The following is a 25126-nucleotide window of genomic DNA, read 5'->3' on the forward strand; positions in this document are numbered from 1 at the left end:
TTATCATTAATTTTTATCATTATATTTTTTATTTTAATTTTTCCACGTAAAATTACAATCATTAATTCGATCCATTTCCTCATTTTTTCTTTTTCTGGACTTTCAAACGTTTCTCCCTTTCAGCAGCAATCATTTTTACTTTTTTCCTTCCAAGTGGCGTTTTACTTTCAAATTTCTTAAATTTCTCTATGACTTTTGACCCAGGACCGTTATATTTTAACAACTCTTCCATAATTTCTTGCTGGTTCAGAGGTTTAAACTTGAGTTGAATTCTTCTTTTTAAATGTAAACTTTTTTCTACTGACTCGCGAATAAATTCAAGTGGCAGACCAACTGATACTTTGGCTAGACACGAGACATCAAGATTTCGATCAATACCATGATATTTCATCAATAGACTTGTGTAAAAGAGGTATAAGCTGTTGTAATCGGTGACTGGAATTATTATAAACTTGTCATGGATTTTGACGAAAGTTTTTCCTGCGTTGTAAGGTTCAGTCGAGAGCGTGAGGAAGAGTATCTGTAAAGTTTTATCCCGGTTAATGATATACACGTGGTAACAAGGACAGACTCGTGGGCGTTAAGAATCTGGGGACGGCACTCTGAGTGAAAATATCGTTCTTGTACTCTACAAGAATAATGGACATCGAGTTTCTTTCTTGCTTAATTTCTCTTAATGGTTAGAAACATCAGAAATATTTTTCTAGGTAATAGACAATTATCTAATTTATGACCAATTTATGAATAGTTTAGAACGATAAATCCGGTGTTGATTACCTTCTGCTTGAGAAAATTTAATTTTGAATGTTTTACATGTTTAAGGTGTGCACTAGTCATATATTCCAAATTAGGAAATTTACAGTAAATAAATTATGAAAATATAGAAAATTCTGAATTAAAGCCTTAAAGTTCATAAAAATTAAAGAGTTGTGTTTTGGACCAGGGAAAATCAAAGAAAAAGAGTATCGTACCTCTAGGTATTATAAACGCAGTGCTCGGAATCACGCCACTATTGCTACTATTTGACACTTTTTTCTTATTGGTTCTACTATTTTGCTACTACTTTGAAAAAAATGACATTAATGATAATTTACAAAACATTTTTAGGAATATCTAGAAAATTCGCGAGATTTCAATGATTTCCACAAGATTATTAGGGGGTTTAAAGGATTTTAAGTGATTTTAGGAATTTGAAAGAATTTTACAAGGTTCCAAATCTTTTCTTAGAGGATTTTAACAATTTCAAGAATTTTCAGAGAATTTCGAAGATTTCAAAAAGCTTGATCTATTCATAGAATTTCAAAAGTGATTTAGGGAGTGTGAACGAACTGGAATTAAATTTTGAGGGACTTATAGGGACTTTAAATATTTCAAACGGTTTTAAAAAATACAATGTATCTTTAAAAATTTCGAGGAATTTTATGAAAATTCGAAGATCTTCGTATGATTAGAGAACATTTTAAAAGATTAGAAAATTTTTAAGGAATTTCAAATAATTTCGTGAGATTTCAGACGATTTTAAAGAATTCAAAGTATCTTAAGGTATGTTTTTCAAAATTTCAAAGGATTTTAAAGGCATTAAAAAAAATTTTAGGAATTCATATGATTTATCAGATTTATCAGATTTAACGAGATTTCAAAGATTTTATCATTTTTAAAGACATTTTTAAAGATATTTCACAGTATTAACCAAATTTACGAGGGATTTCAAGGATTTGAACAATTATATTTGAAAGATTCATAAAATTTTCAGAGAAATTTGAAGGTTCGATGCGATCTTAAGTAATTTCAGTGGATTTCAACGATTTCTAGGGATTTTAAGTGATTTCAAGGGATTTGGAAGACTTTAGGGGATTTTAAGAGATTGCAGGGGTTTTAATAGATTAAAGTGGATTTCAAAAATTTCAAGTGATTTCAAAGATTTAAGGATATTTAAAAAATTTGCAAGGGGGTTTGTCAGATCTTATGGGATTTTACGTGATGTAAGAGGATTTCAATGATTTTTTATTTTTAAAGGAATTTTTAAAAACTCTACAGAAACCAAGATGTTTTACGGTATTTTCCCAATTTCGAGGGGTTTCAAGAAATTAGATAATAAATTTGAGATATTCATTAGATTTAAAAAAATGCAAAGGTTCCATAAGATTATAAGGCATTTCGAAAGATTTCAAGAGATTTAAACAAATTGCATAGTTTTCCAGAGATTTTAGAGGATTTCAAAAGAAATGAGGGTCTTTTAGAAAATTTTGGTGGATTTTAAAACTTCTAGGGCATTTTAAAAGTTTAAAAGATTATAGAATTTTAGAGAGTTTTGAAGATTTCATAATTTTTAAATTAATTTTGAAGATTTTAAGGGATTTAAAGAGATTGACAAGTTTTATAAAAACTTTTAGAGGATATGAACAGATTTTGTGGGGAATGTCTATTGTATACCAAATTAAAAAAAAAGTTAACCTCTCGACTATTTAAAAATTACATGACGCTATTTTACGACTATCTTTAACAATGTATATGCTTCAAATCACCTCGAAGGTTTTTTTTTTAATTTAACAATATCTCTGATATTCTCTTTAGTAATTGCTTTTAATTTCAAATAATAGAAACTTATACACCAGAATAAATAGTAATAAATCTAAAGTATTGATTTTAATTGAAATTTTATAAACCGACTTTAAATCACTTAATTTGTACGAGGCTGAAGCGAACTGCCTTTCAGGACAGAATATAATTTATTAATTAAAAAATAAGTGTTCTCTGGTTGCCGAGTAGTGAAAAATAAGTGGAACGTAAGACCGGATTAGTGTGCGTTACAAGGCACAGTTCTAGTTGCAATTGTACATTAAGGAATACTGCACGCGCCTATGTAATCCGAAACCTTAGGGAAGCAGTAAATGGAAAGTGAAACATGACATCCGGGATGAACTTAGGCTTTTGCTCTCTTATATAATTATACTGGAAGTTCTAGTTTTGTCACATTGCAAAGAAATATTAATTTGCTACTTGTAATAGATTCAATATCAAATAAAAGTTCCATTAAACTTGTAGCACTTGTACTATCAGCCATATCTACATCTTCCTCGTCTTGTTTAAGAAGAACCTATAACTTTCGGAATTTTGTTTGGATTCATACTCAGGAAAAATGAAAATTTTGTCAAGGAAAAATTAGCAAAATTTGAAAATGAAGTTTCCCGGCCTTCCTGATACAATATTTTTGTCAGTACTTTATTATATATACATTATACAATATATATTAAGGTGGTTACTGCCCAATATGTCGAAGGTATTTTTTGTTAGAGTTCGATTTTTATTATTTTTATTTTATTATTTTGTTATCAATTTTTTTTTCGGGTTTACCCGGTTTTTCATCATAGCCACGGACCAAGTCAAGTGACTGATGAGATGACGATATATGTTACTTTAATACGATGTTTGAAATTTGTTGCGATTATGTTGAAGGTTGATTTCAGGCTTAAGATGGTTACAGCCCATTATTTTGAAGGCACATTTCTGCGGACGCATTTCTGCAATGCAAAAAAATGATCTGATAAGAGCAGTGTGTCCAATTTGACATATTGGACAAAGCCTGGTTTTTGATCCCATCATTCATGCAGACTGGGTTGCAGTCAAGTGCATGATGGGGGGCCTTCGGCTTAAGGTGGGAACCGAACCACCAAAACGTCGGTAAAGCTACATAGAAACATTTCGAGAAGTACCGGCTCAGGGATAGAACTCCAGATCTCTAACGTGAACTATGAGCGTCTACCCACCTGAACCACCGAGCCTGAAAAAAGTGTTTTTATAAATATTGATTTTCTTTGCTTTTTTTATAATTATTGAAATTTAGGTCCAGAACCACCTTTCTTAATGCTTCTTATTTATTATCCCAAATTTTCAACTCGATGTGACGCTTCATGTGAAAATAAGTTAGGAAATAAAAAAAGTGTCGGTGAGGTAGGAATCGGGTCATGTGATCCACTCATCACATGGACTTAAGTCATCTTTCAATGCCTCACGTGTTCCTCTCAGAGTCATTTTTCGATTGCATGCTTAGACGAAGCATACGAAGCTCCACAGTATGATTCAGGTCCGTTGAGAGCTTTTTAAACCCCGCTTTTTGCAAGCATATCTGCTTTCTCGTTTTCTTCAATGTTCTCATGTCCAGGAACCCATATCAAGTTGACATAGTTTTTTCCAGGCACTTCGAGAAGCTCTTGCATGCAACTCTGGACAAGCCTGGATGTAAACTTTTCTTATTGGGGAATGTGAATTTCCCCAGTGCGATTGTTATCTCCGCACTACGTTTCAGCCCAAGTACTCCAGCTTCAGATCCGTCTGTATACCAGACGAGTCCTTCCGTTGTAAATAATTCGCCTCCCATCTGTTCATCATGCGAGTTGTCCCTTTTCGGGAAGATAACTTTAAAGGGCTTCATGAACGAGTCTTCTTTTAGCATGTTATCAGAGTGCATGCAAAGGATTTCTTCTGCTGACAAATACGCTCTTTATTAAATGATGCAGATCAAAGAAAGCGGCATCTCGATGACACTCCCTCTGGGATAGTCTGTACGTCTCTGCCGCATCTCTATGCCTAAATAGAAAGTGCAGTGGCGGCATACCTTAGATGAACTCCAATGCCGCTGTTGGGGGTTTTCTCATTGATTCAGGAATTTCCAGATGAAAGACCCTCTGTGGACTCTCCAGCTGTTTCCTGGAACTAACCAAACTGGACCTTGGCACGCAGATCAATAAGGCATAAGTTATAATTGGTCTAACTTTGTGTAACCTGTATACTACCTTAGGTTTAAGTCCTCAGGTTTTTCGAATTGAACCTCTGCAAGCCCAAAAAGCTACTTTGACCTTCTTTACTATCGCAACAACTTGTAGTTTCCAGATTAGTTTATTCTCAAAGATTAATCCTAAATACTTAGCCGGTGTCAAAAGGTGATCTAAAGGTACTTAAACCATTTTGTTGAAGTCTTTACTGTTTCATAGTGTGTGATGTGCATTCGCATCACATCCAATGATCAGTGGCCATCCTTTCGAGCTACCACATTCCATAAAACGTTTCCACTCTTCTGATAGCGGCGGGTCTGTAGAGTCGAATGGTAGATATGTTGAGCAATTTACCATGGGCTGACGTCTTCCTCCACTTTGGTGCTGAATTTAATTCACCACCAGATCTTTAGTACAGAACCTAGGTAAGCAAATATATTTTATATTTCTTCTGACATATATTGTCCCGGGATTTTTATCAGTTCAATTGTAAATTATAGAACCGTATTTCTGGCTTATACTTTTAATTTTAGCCTTCTAACACCAAGGCTTCTGAATTAGAGCAAAAATTGAATGTTTGAATATGTAATGAACTGAATACGTCTGCTTACGATAGCCAAAGCAGATATAAAGTGGTGAAGATTAATTTGAATGAACTTCAAATCACAAGATTGCGAGCTGTTCATCATCAGCATCATTCATCGGTTGTTCCGAGGGCAGCTGCTCTTCCACTGTCCTCGCGGACTCTTTCAGTTCCAAAAGTATTTTCATCTGGAATCCCAGATTTGATTTACAGTCGACCTTCTCTATACTTTCGACCGCTGAAGGGTCTGCACTCAAGACCAACTGTGTTACTCTGACGTCTTGCTTAGTATCCATGAATGTCCACTCCTCCACTTTTAACGTGTGATTCTGGATTATCTATATTTTGAGAATGGATGAAGGCTACTCGGAAATTCCAAGTATTTATGCTAAAAATTTTGCTGACTTGGGAAGGTCCTTAGAACCAATATCTTTGATTCTTGCACCTTCTCATGGTTTTAAACCGCTTACTGCCTCGATGATCCATGTCCTAGACATCTCATTCTAAGAATGTTACACTAAGTTAGTTGTTTTTAGAACGACAGTCCTCAAACCTCGAGATAATATCCCCAGCTTTTACCCTGGCTATCTTAATCTCAAGAGCTGCCTCAATGCCTAGTGCTTGTTCTAAGTTTAGCGTCTCTTGCTGAAAATCCTCAGGTACAATATTCAATTTCAGGTGACTGAAGGGCGAGTCAGTATGAGTCACTTGAATTACCGTCCTTACTCCTTACAATCTCCTTTTCATGAGTAGGAGTGCTGCCATCAGACTTGAGTCCTTTTAGGGATGCCTGGTTGGTCCCAGCATCCTCAGCAGCCTTAGCCTCATTTATGTGACTAATAAAAGTCGCAAAAGAAGTATTTATAGAGGGGTTCATTAAAGACTCCCATTCATGTATTTGTTTTTTGGATGTTTAATTTTGGGGTGTCATTTCGTTGTCACGAGCAGCTAGGGAAGTAAAGGATCCGTCTCCACAGAGTCCCGTTTGTAGGGATAAGGCAATTTACACTGGGAGGTTGCCCGGTATCCCAGGACACCGGTATGCGTCAACATACTCTGGTAACATTCAGCCTTCGACGCGGTAATTAACGTGTTGGCTTCGGGAGTTTTTTTGGGAGTCTAGTGCCACCTGTTATTCGCTGCTTAGTCGAATTCACGCTGATACTTCCACTTTAATAACCACGAACTCCTACCCATTAAGGATCGTCATCGCTGCGGCTTCCAGGTCGTCACTACCATCTGGAGGTTTTAGGCCTCCTCACCACGGCCAGGTCCGAACTCACCTTCTCCTTTAGTAGGGAAATTTCATTCACTGCCTTAAGAGGTAGTTGGAGTTCAAGCGTCCCAAAAAGAGGGTTTATTTACCTAGTATTTCTATTCCTTTTGGCTTTAGATGATTCTTTCTGATGAATATATTTTGAGTTAGAAATTTTATTATTTGGTTGAAAAGTCTACAATTTTGTTTAAAAGTAATTCTTTTTCGTTTAAAATTCTATTATTATGTTGACAATTCATATTTTGCCATTGCGAAGTGTGCGCCAAAATTTCGCCCGTTTCTTCGTACTCATGAATTTGATTAAAAAATAATATAATAATATTTACATTTCCGTCCCCCCGAAATCAGTCCAACGCTATTTGAAGACAACCCCCGACACTTGACTGAAAGTGAGAGTTTGTTGTAATAGTTTATGGTGATACTTCAAAGTAGGAAACATTTCAACTTGAGCATAGTTTTTGTTTCGGAGGTATGTATGACGAGTCAAATCTGTTAGTAGACCTGTTAACGCTAAGAGAAATCCAACGTTCTCAGCTCTCTTGTTCATTATGTTTAAGAGTCTCAAATATTCAAAGTGTATCATTTCCTTTGGAAAATCTTCCATTCTGATCAAATCTATCATTATATTTGATCTAAAACGGCGTTTCATTGAGTTATAGGTGACTATACAAAAAAAATCCGGATTTTTGGTGAAAATGTTGAATTAATCGGTTTTTTTTTATACTTGAGACTTAGAAATCTCAAATAGATATTAGATAATATGTAATCCTCTTCACCACGTCACGGTATTAATCCAGACTTACATATTATTAAAATACATTTCAATATTATATAACTAAACCTGATCATTCTTAGGAATATACATTTAATTTTCAATTTAAAGGCTTTCGGATACAAGGTTTAGAGTATCTATTGAGATTTTATAAGTCTCAAGTATGAAAATACTAACTAATCTAATATTTTAATCAAAAATCCTGATTTTTTCTGTATAATCGGCTATAACTCCATTGAACATGGTTTTTTTTATCAAATCCATTGATAGTTTTAAAAGGAACGGAAGATTTTACACAGGAAATGATACGCTTTGAGTATTTTAGACAATTTAACATAATGAACGAGAGATAATGTTGGATTCATCTTGGTGTTAACAGGTCTACTAACAGATTTGACTCGTCATATCTCCGAAATAAAAACTATGCTTAAATTGAAATTTTGTCTACTTTGAAGTATCACCATAAATATCATAAATAAATTAGATTTTTTTGGGTCACTCTTTAACTATTTTTTGAAAATTCGTATTCTTGGTTTAAAAAATCATCTGTTTTAGTATAAAATTAATCTTCTTTCTTTGAAAATTGAATTACTTAATTGAAGGTTGAACCACTTTTTTAAAATAATTTTTTGTTCAAGATTCAAATTTTTAGTTGGAAAATTCATCTCTTTGGTGTCAAGTTGAACTATTTTTTTGAAAATTTGTTTTTTTTTATCAAATTAATTTTTTAACTGTAAATGTAAGTTTTCAATTTTTAGTGTTTGTTCGAACATTCGTATACATGGATAGATATTTCATAATTTAAGTAAAAAATTCAACTATTTTGTTGAAATATCGTTGTCGTTTTTTTGTTGAAATATCAATTATTACATTTTTTGTTAAGAATTTATATTTTCGTTGAAAATTCAACCGTAAAAAATAAAGAAAAAACTCTTTAAATAAAGGTCAGAGAATTTTGAAACTTAAGTTTTTCGGCCACCCGGATTTGGCTAAAAATTCCGGTAGCAGGAAAATCGAGCTTGGACTCATCGGTTACAATCTCGGAGCGCTACTACCTTATCTTACCGGGACTTCAATAACTCTTGCATCCCGGTCCACGTTACGTGCGCGAATGGTTTTAAAGTTGTTTTTCTTAATAATAGCTAGAAAATTTATCGTATTACTTCAGTATGTTACAAGTTTAGTAATTGCGTATCACTAGGAGGAGTATATGAATCCAAACAAATTTCCTAGGGTTGTTGGTTACCATGCAAAAATGATTTAGAGCTTTTTAGAGAATTTACTTGATCTCCAGGTTTGATTCCTTTCACAAATTTGGGAAGCAGCTTTGAAAATCTTTTAGGCTCCGTGTACTTCTCTTCAGGAGGAATTTTCTTCCACCAGGGTTTTTCCCCACCATCAATAAAAATCACTGATGGTGGATAACTTCGAGAAACCTTTCCTATGATATCCATAAGTCTCTGTTCACTTTTTTTGCCATCGTATTGGCCGACTAAGACACTAGGTGTCAGGTCAAAAAGTAGAGCTCCTAATTCTGAACAAATTGAATTTGCCAAATAAGATTTTCCATATTGTGGCAAACCACATATGCAAACTGATTTAACGAGCGGAGATAATTGATGAACTTCTTTGGAGCCAAGAGGTAAAATACAATATTCCATGACGAGTTGTTTAATTTCTCCAAGGCGGTAGTTATATTCTCGAAATTCTTGCTGTGCTTCGTAATTTTGATAGGACAGATCACCAATCCAGTCGCGCAGGTTTGCTTCAGGGCTCTGCTTTAATATTTTAGCGAGAACAAGTTCCTTGAAGAGATCCTCAACAGCTACATCTGATAATGGATCCTTTTTTCCTTTCTTTTTTGATTTCTTTGCTGTGAAGGAGGAAACAGTTCCAAATTGAATAATTGCAACACAGATCTTACACGGTGGGCTTCGATGGAACTCAACCCAAAAGGTCTTGCACTTCCCCTTTTTTTCGTACATAACGACACAATGTTAAAAAACGTTAGAGCTATTTTTGAAAAAAATTAGTTCCTTATTTAACACTGTAATGGCGAATGATCGACATAAATTTCTTATTTTGTCTCCTAAAAAATTTTGTTTTTGTTTGTTAAGCATCTGGCTATAACCAAATCCCTTTAAAATGTTTGAAAATTGGTCAAAAGAGTTGAAAGAATTCAATTTTTTCAAAATTTCTCCTTTCTGGTAGATCCTAATGCTTAGACTTGTTTCACGAGAATTGAAGGGTATAAATGCCCTGCAAAACTAAAAACAATCGAACATTACATCTCAAATAACTTAGGAGATATAGATGTCAAAATTTATTTTTAATCGAAAAATTTGATCAGGCCTGTATTTTTTAGATGTTTAGGATATGCAGTCTACTTTAAATTATTTGCGGACAAATGGCTACTGTGATGCACAGAAACCAAGTTATCCTGGGAAAAATAAAATGAAAAGAATTTTTATTCAATTTTTTTAATAAAAAATAAGACACAGCAGTAACTTCCAAACTATTAGGGTGTAATATTCGCTTTTTTACGTTTCTAAGGAATTTTTAGGCTCTTTAATTTTTGTATACATAATCTAAAGAACAAAAGAAAAAAGTTCGTTCAAAAAAAAAAAAACCGAGCAGATCTTTTTCTTCCAGAATGACCGATAACAAGCAGGGTAAGTCACGAAAATAAAAGGAGATGTAGAGAAATGTTTTATCAATTACCTTTTCAGATAAATAGTAGGATACTCCACTACTGCGATGGTGGTTTTATCGCAGTGCTGCTAATAGGGGACAATTTGTTCCTTCGTTCATTGTATAAAAAATACAATTTCATTAGAACAAAGCCTTTACCGGAAGTCTTTTTACTCTTTAGATTAGGTATAAAAAAACTAAACAAAATGATTTCTTCATTGGGTCTAATTTATTAAGACCAATTAATCCATGATTTCCATGGGCCTTAATAGTATTTTGACAGTACTTTTTACCTTTCTTGGTCTTAGGAGTGTCAAATTTTTCCTTATCTCCCTTATGATCCTTTTTCAAAGCTTGGTTTAATTTATCCAACTCGAGTCTCATGAGTTCGTCAACAATTTCTCGCATTTCTAGTTGCAATTCGTAACATAATCCGTCGGTTATCAGATCCACATATTCTCGTTGATGAGGATTTCCGGATTCATCTCGGAGGGTCCAATTCTTGATAAAGTAATCGATAGCGTCCTTCAAATATGGTAGTGTCTTGGATTCCGGCATTCGCCAACCCTTTTCCTTCTCCTTTGCGGCAAGTTCCTTTGCCAATGCCTTAGCGGCTTTCTTCTTCTCGGTCAAATCCTGTTTCTCCTTATCTTTGCCCTTTTGAGCTGCTTTCTTTTTTTCCCACTTGTCTAGCAGGTATTCTTCAGGGGTGAGTGTCTGACCAGTCGTCACCAAAACTGAACCACCTGCCTCGGCTGCCGGATACACGTCAAAATAACCCAACTCGTTGTACCAGAGAATAAACCACTCTCGAATTTCGTCTGTAATATCCTCCATCAGTCCTGGACCACGTATTTTCCACAGCTTTCAAATCAAATTAATTAACTATCAATTTTTTCTTCATGTTGATAAGTTTAGTTTAAAAAAGTCCTTGCGACAAATTATATAATCAGGGTGTCCATCGGACAGGGAAATCGGATAACCCAAAAGTTTTATATAGTATGGAGAATTTTGTTCTTTTATTAAAAATCTCCATTTTTTGCTACTTTATCATATTTTCAGTGTGAAGTCAATTTCTCTTGAAACGCAATTCAATTCGACTTGTATATTTATGAAGAATTTTTTTTATCTGCCATTTAGGTTTAAGACTATCTTTATTTTTTAAGTATCAAAATGTTTGCAATTGAAATCAATTCCCACGGCAGCCTTCCTGTTGCTTTCAATATTGTGATTTAGGACATTAATAGCCTAATCAGAGTTTCTACCTGATCGGAAAATCAGGAAATGACCGGACATTTGATTCAGTGTCCGGAATTTTTCTCTCCAATGTACTCAAATGAAAACTAAAATTGGTTTCATATATTTTATCAATCAAATTCTGAGTTAGAACAGTGCATTGTTTGAAAGAATTATAATTTTAAATTGAGACAGAGGATATCAATAAAAACTTATAATTTTGAGTTTGACACAAAGAAATTCCGTAAAGAAATATAATTTTGACAATATTGGGACAAGGAATTCCCGTAAATAATTATATTTTTTACTTTGGAACAGGGAATTTCGTAAAGAATTAGAATTTTGTCTTGGAACAAGTAATTTTTTACTTAAAACGAACAATTTTGGATAATAAATTTTAATTCAGATTTATAAAAAGGAAATTTACAAAAACACTCCCTTTTCCAATTCAGAATTTGTCAGTTTTTGAAAACTCCTGGTTTCAAATCATAATATGTACTTTTTAGAAAAAATGTAAATGTGACTTGGAATAGGGAATTTCTGACAAGAATTATAATTTTCACTTTCAAACTAGGAATTTCCATAAATAATTATAATTTTCTATTTGGAGCAGGAGATCTCTGGTGAATTATAATTTATACTTTAGGAGGCAGAATTTTCGTAAAGAATTATTATTTGACTTGGAATAGAGAATTTTTTATATGAATGTACAATTTTGGAAAATAATTGTAATTCTGATTTAGAAGAAGGGAATTATTGGCAAAATTCCATGTTCTAATAAGAGAATTGTAATTTATATGATCAAAAATTATCTGATGTTCCAACTCAAAATGATTTTTTTTTCAAAATTTCTTCTTCCAAATCAGAAATCTTTTACATTTTCTAAATGTTTAGAAGTCTCTTGAAACTTGAGATCTTCAAAAATTGTTTATTAATTTTTAGGGAGTGAGGTTAAGGTATGAACTAACAAATTAAAAAGAACTACAGAAATATGACAACAATGAATCCGCATCGAAAATGTCTACAAGTGTAGATACACTAAAAGTTTTAAGTATTATAAGAAAAAGTAAATTCTGTAAAACTGTTTAAAAATGTATTTTTATAAAATTTCATATTACCATTAAAATATTTAAAAATCAGGCTAATATTATCGTCCTATAAACGTTTCTTGTAAGCACCAAAATAATAAAGATATTAAGATTTTAATCTGTGACTTTGATGAGGGAGTGCAAGATTTCATCTGTATAGAATAACATTTTTTAGGGATTTAGGACTTGTTTTTCGATGAATGGCTTAGGTTCTTCTAATTTTAATTATATGAAAGTTAATTTTTTTCCTAAATAGGTTAAAACTTAAATGATATCAGAAATCTCTATAAAAGAAGTCAGAATGAAGGAATTTTATTAAAATTTAAATAAAATCTAATTTAATAAATATTTTGCAAGTTAATACACATCAGTTAGAAAAATTTGACATCTCATCTTTAAGAAAATAATAAAAATCAAGTAAATAAATATTTTAATTGAATTTGATAAAAACCTCATGATTATGTATTTCATATAATTTACAAAAATATGTCTTTCAGCAGAAAAATTATTTAGATCTCGCCAACATTTTTGTTTCACCTTTATATATGTTGGAATATGTTACCAGAAATTTCTACAATAATGGTGATAAGTTGGTGTGATTTTGCAGTAATTTAGCTTTAAAATGATCTAAAGAAAATTAAAAAATGTTTATTATATTTGATTTTATTTAAATTTTAAGAATGCATTAAAATTTGTACTAGTTTTTCAATATCTTCTTCAAAACTTGACAAAATAACTTGCTATTGGCTCATATTATAGAGACTTCTCAAAGATTTCAACCTATTTGAGAGAGAAAATTTGAACTTTAATATAATTATCAGGAAAATAACTTAAGTAATGAGAGGTAAGCGAACAAAACATGATAAATCCACATTTTGGGAAATATGAATATTACATCTGATTGTGGCATTTTTAGGACTCAAGAAATATGATTATTTAACCTTAGTTTTTAAAAAACCGTTTATTCTGTACTTAAATATTTTATGTAAATTTGCTTTAAAAACTAAATAAATCCAACCTTATAGGTACCTTGAGATACAGCATTTGTGTAATTATTGAGGAATCATCTCGAATGGATTTAGCATATTCTGTTCACTTACTCCTTCAATTATTGATCAGTGAGGTAACCCTGATTAATATGTATTGTGATTAAGGATAATTTTGGTAGTTGTAAATAATTAAATTTTTTCTTTGCAGTCATAAATTTTGGTTTTGAACAAATTACAAAATGAAATCTTAAAATTGGTCGGAAAAAACGGGAATTTAAAATTCCCTGATCGCTACATACCCTGATAACGTGAATTTAATTTTTTCAATAAAAAGGAAAATGACTTTTTTCAATAATCTTTGTTCCACGTAGTTTAATCTCTGATCTGAACTCCAGGACTTTAATTAATAAAGATAATTAGAAAAATATCTAATTAGAAATGAGCGTTTAATGAATTCTTTACTTTGGCTCTTTCGTTGTTCGTCCTCTCCTGAATTTTTTTAACAGCCAAGGGTTGTAGAGCGAGTCTCCGCTGAAAGTTTTCTTCATCTCGGTCGAAGATCTCATGAGGCTTCCAACTGGGTATTGTCATGCCCAGCAGTTCCTCAACTCGATTCATCTTTTTCTTGAGAGACTTACGGGCAAGGTAACTTCTCCAAGCCTTCTGAATGGTTATCGCTGCACTCATTTTTCTGCTTTCGCTTTCCATTTTAGGATCTATCTCCCCCATTCTCAACTTCTGGTCGTACATGTACTGCCGTTGAGCTGTAAAAGAAATAAATAATTTGAGAGATCCTTAAAGAGCGACTGGAATTTTTTCGAGAAATTTATCAATGGAGTAAATTTCCAATTAGCAAGTTAAGATATAGTATAGTAAAGTCTATCAATAAACAATTCAGTATGTGTCATATTATTATAGGAATAGCATTTGCATATTAATAATGGAAAATGTCAAGATTTCAGATAATGATTTCATTGAGACTTGTGAGCATTTTGCATACAAGTTTGAAAATACCAAGCCCACCCGCTATTTATTTATCAACATCAACATTAATTGCAACTTACCCTTATTATCCAATGTGAAAATTTTATATTTTATTTATTTAGTTCTTATTTAAGCACTTCTCTTTTTTTTATTTCTTCTTTTTTCCACAGTTTTCAAAAAATTTCTTACATTTCCCCATTTCCCGTTTATCGAATTGCGAAGTGAATTAATAGAATCTAAAAAGAAAATCTCACTATTTTTGGTTGGAAATAAATTCTTTTCGTTTGCAAAGTCTTCTATTATATTATTGGTTAAGAATGAATCTCTTTTGGTTCTAAATTCTACTATTTGGTTGAAAATTTTATCATTTTTTTGAAAATTAAAATATTTTTTTTTTAAATTCATCTTCTTGGTCGAAAATTCAACTGCTTTCTTGAACATTCGCCTTTATCGCTGGAAATGTCATCTTTATTGGTAGAAAAGTGATTTTTCTTAGTAGAAAATTTAACTATTTTTTTAAAAAGTAAGCTTCTTTAGTATAGAAAATTCGTCCCTTAGAATTGAAAGTTCATCCTTTTTTTGTAGAAATGTGATATTTCTTGGGTTTGAATGTACTTTTTTGATTAAAAATTCAACCATCTTCTGAAAAATAGACATTGGCTACAAAGTTTTGGATAAAAAATCACCTTTTTGGGCTTCAAACTCAACGATTCTCTAACCAATTTAACGTCGTTTTAGAATGAGAACTCATCTTTTTGGTTTAAAATTAATTTCTTCTGGAAGAAACTCTTTTTCGATTAAAAGTTAATTTTTTAACTGAAAATTTAACTATCTTGAAAAAAACTCTTCTTTTTCGTTTGAATTCAACCGTTTTTTTTTTAATTTCAAATATTTTTTTGGTTGAAACATTAACTGATAATTATATTTTTCGTTGAGAATTCATCTTTTTTGTTGAAAATTCAGTTAAACTGATTTCTTAAAAATTTATTTTTTTGGGTTGAGGATTCATATACATATGTTTTTGAAAATTCGTATTTTTTGGTTGAATGTAACTGTCCTGGATTTAAAATCAAAATCTTTTTTCGTTTGAAGCATGAAATATTATATTTTTCGTTGAGAATTTATCCTTTTTGATTTGAAAATTCATCTTCTTTGATCGAAAAAGTATATTTTTTACTAAAAAGAAACTTCATTGTTGAAAGTTAAACTCAACTGACTTCTAAATTTATTTTTTGTTTTAATATTCGACCATTTGCTTGAAAATTCATCATCCTTGATTAAAAATTATCTCTTTTATCGAAAGTTCATCTTTTCGGGAATAAGAGTCAAATGTTTTCTAAGATATTGGACTTTTTAGCTTTAATATTCAACTCGGTTGTTGACAATTTCAACTGCTTGGTTAAAAATTCAACTATTCTGTTAGGAACTTGTTTCTTTTGCTTGAAAGTTTAACTGTTTAGTTTTAAATTAATTAGTTTAAAATTCAACTTTAAAAAAAAAGTCTTTTTGGCTTAAAAATTGAACTATTTACTTAAAAGTTCCACTATTTTGTTGAAAGATCAACGATTTGATTAGTAGTGCAACTTTTTGGTTAAAAATTAAACTTTATTTTTTTAAAAATTCATCTTTTTAGTTTGAAAATTCATCTCTTTATTTTGATAATCTTTTTTGGTTGAGAATTTAACTATTTGGCTGAGAATGTAATATATTTCGACTTTCAATCTGAGGAATTTAAAGGGTTTGATATTGAATTCATTATTTGACCTACATTAATTTTTTTCGAAGATTTTTTTCCCCTTTTATTCCCCTATTTTCGTATAAAATAATCCTATTTCTTCTTTTTTTAGATTATTTTGGGTTGCGAAGTATGTTTAAGCTTAAAATTCGGAAGCTAAAGAATTTTGTTCTTTTGGACGTTGTCCGTCTGGAGTTGAAAGTTTTGAATAGTCTGTCAGAGGGAAAGTGGAATAGAATTTTGAGATTTACATAAGAGGAATTTTAATGCAACCCAAAGAACTTTGATTCTTTTTCATGTTCGTCCCAATTAAATGTCCTCTCACCTCCTCCGGTTCTTGTATCTTTTAAGCAAATAGAGATAAGGATAAAATAAAGGTAGAAAATGAAATAAAAAAATGACTTTTTTGGTGAGAATGCAAACTCCATTCATCGTCTCTGAATGAGTAGCTAGGTGGGAAGAAAAATAATAAAAAATAAAAAAGGGAGTCAAAAACAGGAATATGAGATCCGGTTTAAGTCCCAAGTCCGATCCTTGATGCGATATCAGTTCCCGATTCGACTCCGCGCCTACGCAGATAACGGTGATGAAGGGGACAGGGGACATGTCTTTTTTTCTCGTATGTTAGTCACAACAGGGACATTGCAGTGAATGGAAATGAGATGGTGTGAGACTACAATACGTGTAGTGCCCACAAACTGCTCTTCCCACAATTACGTCATGCTTTAGCACTACGTAGTCAGTCTTTAGCCAAACATTATGCGATTGAGATTTCAGCTTGGGAAATATTTCAATAAGAATATCTTGCATCTTGAATTCATTCAATCGGACTATTGGATATTCTAATCGATTGCCCATTGCGTAAAGACTTGTTCAAGTGGTTACTCTCAATGGAGATGTAAATTAAAACCTATTTTGGGAATGGAAAAGTAGACGACGAATCATTTGAGATTCTGATTAAACTTTAAACAAATGTATGCTTGTGGTAGAATTGTAACGGGTTCGTAAAATCTTGTTTAGTTTTTAATGTTTCTTAAACATGCAGAATAATTTTTATTTTGTCGTCTCAGCAACAAAGCTGAAGAAATAGATTTTGATAATGAAAGAAAAGGGAATTAAACAAATGAATAATATAATAATTCAATAAATTTCACAAAATAGGTATAAAGTGGTAATAACGCTTTAGAATACTGTTCCTGAGTTAGAGAATCGTTAGTTAGTATTTGAGAATAATGGAACTTTAAATTGATTTTTTAATTTTCAGATCAAAATTCCGCTGCATCCAACTAAATAGTTTTCTTATAATGTCTTCAATTTGTGTTAAAATTGTTTCTAGATTTTTTTTTTTTTGAAGGGTGGATTTTTCTTAGGATCAGCCTCAAATTACGTAACAACTTTTGGAAGGAGGGGGTTGCGAAAAATATATCGGTATGCTACGTTGTAATGACTTCAATATCGGTATAATCAGATTATTATTCTGATTTTTTTTTCATCAACGGCAGAAAAATATCCATAAAAATAAAGTATTTTTTAAAATTTCTGTAATGACTACTACTCCTAAATTTATCCAATATTTTTACATTCTCATCAGAGAAGGTATGAGATTTGTGTAAAATTTGACCCCCCCCTCCCATTTTTTGTCAAATGTCCACGTTTTGAGACCCCCTGAATCCGAAAAACAGGTTTTTATGAATGAGTCTGCCTGTCTGTATGTCTGTACTAAAGGTCAAGTTCGTTAGCCAGCCATTTTGGATGAAAATTCAAAAAGTGGGCACATTTTTCATATTTTTAAGACCACTTTTTTAACAAATCAAAAATTCTTTATAAGTTTATTCATAGAATTCAAAAAATTTAACAATTTATCTTAATGACTTTTTTTGAAAAACAAAAAATTACTAGAGTTAGAGCATTTTTAAAATCCAGAAAAACAAACTAAAATGAACGATTTAAGCCAAGCACAACGCATGATACGAAAAAAAATCTGGAAAATAAAAACGTTGCTTTTTTAAAGTCCAAAAAGATTATGATAAAAACTTTTTCAATTTGGTCAAAAAGTTGAAAATTCAAAATTTGATCGTACAAACAATTTTTGAAACCACATTTTTTCCAGATGTATAAAATCTATGCACTTTGGTTCACAGTACTTCAAAACTCAAACAATTTATCCTTCTGACTTTTTTACATTCTCATCATTTATGATTGAGAAAGTATTAGAATTGTCGGAAATTTGACATCACACTTTTTCAACGGATCTCCACGTTTCGAGACCCCCTGAATCCGAAAATCAGGTTTTCACGATGGCGTCCGTCTGTCCGTCCGGCCGTCCGTCCGTAAACACAATAACTCTCGAAAAAATGAACGAATCAAATTCATCTTCTGCACACTTTTTTTAGGTCCCAAAAGAAAGGACGAGTTCGTGAGCCAGCCATTTTTGATAAAAATTCAAAAAGTGAACGCATTTTGAAAATTTTTTAGACAACTTTTTTCTGAATTTGAAAATTCTATGTACGTATATTTATAGTATTAAAAAGAACAAACAATTTATCTACATGACTTTTTTCAAAAAAAGAAAATTCTCAGAGTTATAGCATTTTCAAAATTTTTTTAATTAAACGAAAATCAAAATTTGAAGCCGAAAAACGCACGATATGAAAAAAAGTCAAGAGAAGAAAAACATTTCTTTTCGAAAGCCCTACAAGATTATCATAACCAATTTTTAGATTTTCTTCAAAAATCGAAGATTCAAATTTTGATTGCACAAAAAATAATGGAAAATAAAAAATCCATTTTGTGGACAAACTATGTAGGATACGAAAAAAGATGAATTAACAAAAATGGTTATCCCAAAAAAGATCTACAATTTCGTTAAGAATCACTTCTTGATAGGACGCGTATTTTTTGTTTTATTCGTGAAAAATAACGTTGAAAAAAAATAAAATAAAAAAAATGTGTGGAAAAACGACGAAAGGTACGAGAAAAAAATCCAAAAAAACGATAAGAGCGTGAAGCGCGAGGTGTAATTATGTTCGAGCGCAAAGCGCGAGATTCAACCAACGCGCGTCCTAGGAGCGCTCAAACTTGCGAGCAAAGCGACAGCGCGCGACGAGAATGTGCCCGAGTAGAGGGCAGATTTTTTAATGTAGTTTTGGCTTTCCACTATTTACTAAAAATGTCATTAGATTTGGACATCTACTTTTCTTCATTTCACGACCGATTGAACAGGAAATAAAAAAATATCTAAAACCTTCAGTAAAGAATTTCAATCTTCTAAATTGTTGTTAAAGATATAATGTTTATTGCTTTGATCAATGATTTGGGGAAATTGTGCAATCTCCTTTTACTATTATTACATTTTAATCAGCGTTTAATATGATTGGAATCGTTTTCCAAGTACTATGAAATATAATTAATAGTCATAAATTAAAATAAATATTAAAATAGCTACATCGGCTTTTATACCATTTTAATTTTAATTTTAAAAGGCTTTTCTTTGCATCAAAGAGAAATATTTCTTGCTTCTTAGTCAAAGAAAAGTTTATTTTATTCAAAAAAATATACTTGGTTCAAAGAAGTGTTTTTTTTTCTTTAATTTAAAACAACTATCTTCTGAGTGCTTCTGGAATCTTTTTTGGTTGAAAAGAAATTTTTTAAACTGAAAATTTAACTATTTTGTTGAAAACTCATCTTTTTGTTTGATATCGACTTTTACTATTTAAATTTCAATCCTTTTTTGGTTGAAATATCAACTATTATATTTTTCTTTGAAGGATTCATCTTTTTTGTTGGAAATTCAATTACTTGCTTTGAATTTGAATTAAATTATTAAAAATTTATCTCTTAAGATCGAAAATTCATCTCGTTGGTTAAAAATTTAATTATTTTGTTGAAAATTCACTTTTATCTTTAAAAAGTCATCTCTTTTGTTAGAAATGTCACCTTTTGTGGGTAAAAAGGCAACTGTTGCGTAAAGACTTGTTCAAGTGGTTACTATCAATTGAGATGCAAATTCAAATCTATTTAGGGAATGGAAAAGTATAAGATGAATTATTTAAGATTTCAAATAAACTTCACTAATAAAAAAATTAAAATAAATTCACTTTTACTTACTTTTTTACTCAAATCACTTTTTAGTAATTTATTTGAGATAAATTTAATATGGCTGTTTTAAAATAAAAAACTAACTTTAATCACTTCTTTCAATAATAGATTCAATCAGGGTACATCTCAATTTTATTAAATTTTTTAATTCTCCTTAAATTCTTCAAAATTCCCTTGAAATTCACTGAATTCGATGGATCTTTTTTAAATTTTCAATTATTTTAATTAATTAATTATATTATTGAATTCCCCTGAATTCTTCTAAATTCACTCCAATTTTATTGAAATCAATGAAATGTTTGAAATTTTTAGCATTCTTTTTTCAATTTAATTGACTTAATTTGAAATTTAGCCAGCTGCTTTTTTATTTATTTTGAATTCTTTTTAATCCTTGGGAATTCTTAGATATTTTATCAAATTTGCTTAATTTCTCTTGAAATTTCTCAATTCGTTTGAAATTTAAATAATTTTTTGTTTTCATTTCCTTTAAGTTTCTCTAAATTTATTCGAATTTCATTTAATTCTTCAGTTCTTTAAATTTTGTTAGTTCACTTTTATTCTGCTGAATTTATCCTGAATTCTGTTCACTGCCATTTTACCCAATTCGATAAAAGTTTGTTCTTTTTAAAATTTTGATCAATTATATTCTTTCACATTCTTATAAATTTCATCAGTTTCTTGAATTTTACTAAATTCATTCCAATTTTACTGAAATCAGTGGAATATTTTGTAATCCTTGAATTTCTCAACTGATTCGAATTCATTTGATATTCATCATGAATTCTTAATAAAATGAATCCTTTGGAATTCATCTTCTCTTGATGCTTTTAATTCACGCTGAATTATGATAAATTTACTTGAATTCTCTAAATACACTCAATTATTCTACTCAATTAAATGAATTTTTTTAATAATTTTTTTTTAATTCACCCCGAAGTATTTTGAATTTGCCTTAAATTATCATGCATTTTATCCGATTCTTTTGAATTCCCTTTAGTTTTTATCAATGCATCTCAAATTTAATGAATTAAAATAATTTTTTTTAGTATTTTTTAATTGTTTTCAATTCACTTGAATTTCCCTGAATTCCTCTAAACTCGCTAGAATTTTATTCGATTCGTAGGTTTTCTTATTTCTTAATTTATCCTGAATTCATTAAAATTCATCCGGAATTCTTACAAATTTCATCGAATTCTTTTGTATTCAAAAGAACATTAGTCACTTTTAGTCAATTTTGGTTACATTTTGATTTAGAAGTTAATCACTTTTGGTCACGTCTTTAGTTTAAAGAGGTCACTTTTTTACTTCTTTCAAATAAATTAGGCTGCAACAGCTCTGCAAAATTTAAACTGTGGTATAATTTTAACGGTTTCGACCAATCCTTTTGTCATTTTCAGTGTTTCTTAAATATACAGAATAATCTAAACTTCGTCGCCTAGGAAATATATTTCAAGAAAAATATTTTGATAATGAGAGAATAGAGAATGTCCTCTTTAGAATGTCAAATTAAATAAATGTCTCGGAACAGGTACAAAGTGGGATTATGTTTTATTCTACAGAATCGTTCATCAATATTTGAGATTTATGGAATTTTAACAAGACTATAAGAAAGTAGTGAAAATGGTTATATTTTATAGTTTATAAAACACGTAAAGCGCAAAAGGAGCCCAGAATTTAGAGACAACATTATATTTTTCGCATATCCCTAAGATTTCTTGCATATTCTAAGGATATCGACATTTCCGCTTGTACGATGTCCATAGTACATAGTACATAGTACATTTAAAAAAATAAAAAAATAAGTAAAATTTGTTAAATAAACCATTTTTATATGTTTAAAATCGTTTTCTCTTTTGAAAATGGGTTAATAAGTAATTGTCGATAGTTTCAAGTAAGGTTAATCCATTAGTTTTAATAAATATGCCTTTGTGTTTTCTAGTTATTGAATTTTGAAAAAAAAATATCTCGACAAATTTCTCATACGGTCAATCAATCAAACTTGAGAAAAATAGTTGAAATAATTGCCCGAATTTGGATTTTTTCTCCACGTACCACTACGCAATTCAGTTTCTTGTCAACAAATATTTCATACAATAAATTTCAACAAATGCAAAAACTACCAAAACTGAAAAGCGTTCTTTTTTTCTTAAACAAATTAGTTTCATTTCCAAAAAAAACTAATTGCTAACAACAAAATTCTATATTAAAATAATCTCTTTTAACGAATTAGTACTGGTTTTAGTAGCTTAGTATGAATTTATCTAATTGAAATTGAGAAATAAAAATGAGGAATTGAAGTCTTCCATGCATAGTTGACAAATATAGAAAAACTTTAAAATTAAAATTTAAAAGTTATCTTCCTGTAAGGTTGACAATTAGCTTCAACAGATATGCCAATCTGTTTTCTCGTCCTTAATTTTTTCAAACAAACAAGAAACATAACAAACAATCTCGGACAAATTTCTGAAACGGTCAGCTAGTCGAATTTGAGAGATATATTTGAAATAATGACCCGAATTTTGATTCTCTTACCACGTATTCCTACACATCTTCCAGTTCTCGCACGCTCATGTTTCTGTATCATGAGAATTGCATCTCTAAACTGTTTTTGCTGAGCTTGACGAGCCAACCTTGCTGTTATTTCTTCTACCGGTTCTGTGTATGGTTGTAATTGTGATTTTGAGAACTGGGTACTTCTTCTCAATCGCTTTCGTGATTTCGATGGTCGTAAATCCACTCCACTGACCATTCTGGATGTCATTTCACTTTGCACTTCATTTTCATTCTCAGACGGATCACCTGATTTACATAAAAGACCAGAATATTGTTGGAACAGCTTTGATTACAAACCAAAAGTTCCTTCAAAAAATATAATTATAAATTCTTATAACTTATTGGGAATGATGAGAAATACATGCTATACTTAGCTTCAATTTCAATCACAATAAAACTTTTAAAACTCAAATTCAAAACTAAAAAAAAATCGTAAAAAGTGTAAAAAATGGCCTTATCTTCTTAATGTTCCTAAGTATTTTAAGAAAATTTGTTTATTCTCTTGAAACCTTTTGAAGTTCTTTTAAAGCTCTTAAAGTTTATTTTTGAAATCTTTAAAAGTCTACTTTTATAAAAATCTTCCAAAGTTAAAAATTCTTTTTGATTCTCTTCCATTCTACTAAATATTTATTGAATTTATTCTACACCCTTTTTCGAAACTTTAGGAAATCGTGTGATATGTTTAAAAACCTTCTCTAATTTTCTCTTAAAGTTAATTTTTCAAAATAAGAAATCATAAAAAGTTTTCACACAAATATTAAGAAAATTCTTTTTTTCTAATCTTGTCAGAGCTTCATAAGTTCCTAATCTTTAAAAATTCATTACGATACAATCATTAAAAATTTCCCATCAACTTTTTTTCATTCTCGTGACATCCTACAAAATTCAGTTTACCCAAAAAATCTTTACATACTGACAAAATTTTAAAACTGTCTTAGTCTTCCATATTCTTTTTCCACAAATTTTGAAATCTTATAAACTTAAAATTTTTTCAGAAATTAAAAAAAAATGGAATCTCCTTAAATCTTTCATAATTATTAAAAAGCTTCTAACTTTTTTTTCGAATTCTTTCAAATAAGTTTTTCCCCATAAATTAATTTTTCTTGTCACTTTAAAAATGTAAGAAAGTTTACAAATTATAGTGTGATAGCTAAATGTTAAGAAAATAATTATTTCCTATTATTAAACAATCATTTACAAATAAAATTTTCTCTTCTATGAATAATATTTAGAAACATTTTGAAATCAATTTTATAATGAATTACAATTATTTATTTTTGAAATTTCGATCTACAAAGTACTCCCCTTGGTAAAAATACTCAGGCGGCATTCCCAAAGCATAATTTATAAGGTACAAACTTTAGCTTGTTCTTTTAAGTGAAACTTGTTTCTGAGGAGCTTTTAAAATATAACTTGGAAGTTTACTGAGCAAGTACATACTTTAGAAAAATATGAATTAAAAATGAAGAAATTGTAGACGACTAGAGTTGTTTTTCAGTATAATATGGAATACAGATATTCATAAGTTGTGCGTTATGGTTTTAATTCAGTGTATGAAATTCAATCGAAGGTGAATGGTGAACAAATCTAGTCCGATCTCGACCGCAGAGTGCGGTTGCATTATGTTTTCGATCTCTAGCGATATAATTAAGAGGATATCAAAATCATCGTCCCACGATGTTATCAACTAACGTTCATTCGCGTTGGCGATCAAGTCCTCAATGTATTTTTTGCGCTGTTCCAGCAGAGCCTTTCTATCCGACGTAAAACACGCTGGAGTCGTAAGCACAACATCATCAGGCGTGAGCTTCATTTCGATCATGAAATTGTCCGGCCACCTGGGAGGCATAAAACATGACGATTAATTATGTAAAAAGGCCTCCCTCCCGGCTCTGCTAACTCGTCGCTTTGAACAAATCCAGGAAAATAATCAACTGCCAGGTAAGCTTGCCTACCCTGCCTACCTGCATGTGACTTAAGAGTAACACAACAGTATTACATACTTAACACTCTTTCCCCTGCTATCTTACTCTTTCTCGAATTTTCTCAAAAATTTCTTTTTTTACCCCTATTTCCAAGAAAATTCTATTATATAGTTAGAAATTCTATTATTTTGTTGAAAATTCATCTATTTTGATCGAAACTCACCTTTGTTTTTAAATTCATTTTGTTGTTTGAGAGTTAATTCTTTTGACTTGAAAAATCTACATCTTATATTTTTGGTTGAGAATTAATATATTTTGATTAGAAATACGAGGGTAGTTCAATAAGTCCTTAGAATGAAGTATAAAAACAATTTTTTTTGGGTAAATTTTTTTTATTTTTCAACATAATCTCCTTGGAGCTCTA

General features: G+C 30.7%; 2 protein-coding genes across 10 annotated transcripts in view; one reads left to right on the forward strand and one right to left on the reverse strand.

Annotated features, from left to right (window-relative positions):
* Nucleotides 1–25126, forward strand: part of LOC117167208 — a 46442-nt gene that overhangs the window by 5545 nt on the left and 15771 nt on the right. For 2 of the 4 annotated variants that reach the window (XM_033351958.1, XM_033351960.1), the window contains exon 2: nucleotides 24522–24718. The gene's annotated coding sequence lies outside the window, so the exon portion shown is untranslated. The remainder of the gene's footprint in view (nucleotides 1–24521; nucleotides 24719–25126) is intronic. The other 2 variants (XM_033351959.1, XM_033351961.1) reach the window with 1 other exon arrangement.
* Nucleotides 1–25126, reverse strand: part of LOC117167207 (dynein regulatory complex protein 11-like) — a 27942-nt gene continuing 2816 nt past the window's right edge. For 3 of the 6 annotated variants that reach the window (XM_033351954.1, XM_033351951.1, XM_033351953.1), the window contains 6 exons: nucleotides 24470–24615; nucleotides 22757–23023; nucleotides 13870–14171; nucleotides 10388–10958; nucleotides 8687–9276; nucleotides 1–520 (listed from right to left, as the gene is read on the reverse strand). In XM_033351954.1, coding sequence (XP_033207845.1) covers nucleotides 80–520; nucleotides 8687–9276; nucleotides 10388–10958; nucleotides 13870–14171; nucleotides 22757–23023; nucleotides 24470–24615 — 2317 coding nt within the window. In that variant the 3' untranslated portion in view covers nucleotides 1–79. The other 3 variants (XM_033351956.1, XM_033351957.1, XM_033351955.1) reach the window with 3 other exon arrangements.

The sequence above is a fragment of the Belonocnema kinseyi genome, chromosome 2, assembly GCF_010883055.1.
Source record: "Belonocnema kinseyi isolate 2016_QV_RU_SX_M_011 chromosome 2, B_treatae_v1, whole genome shotgun sequence".
In the NCBI taxonomy this organism is placed as follows: domain Eukaryota; kingdom Metazoa; phylum Arthropoda; class Insecta; order Hymenoptera; family Cynipidae; genus Belonocnema; species Belonocnema kinseyi.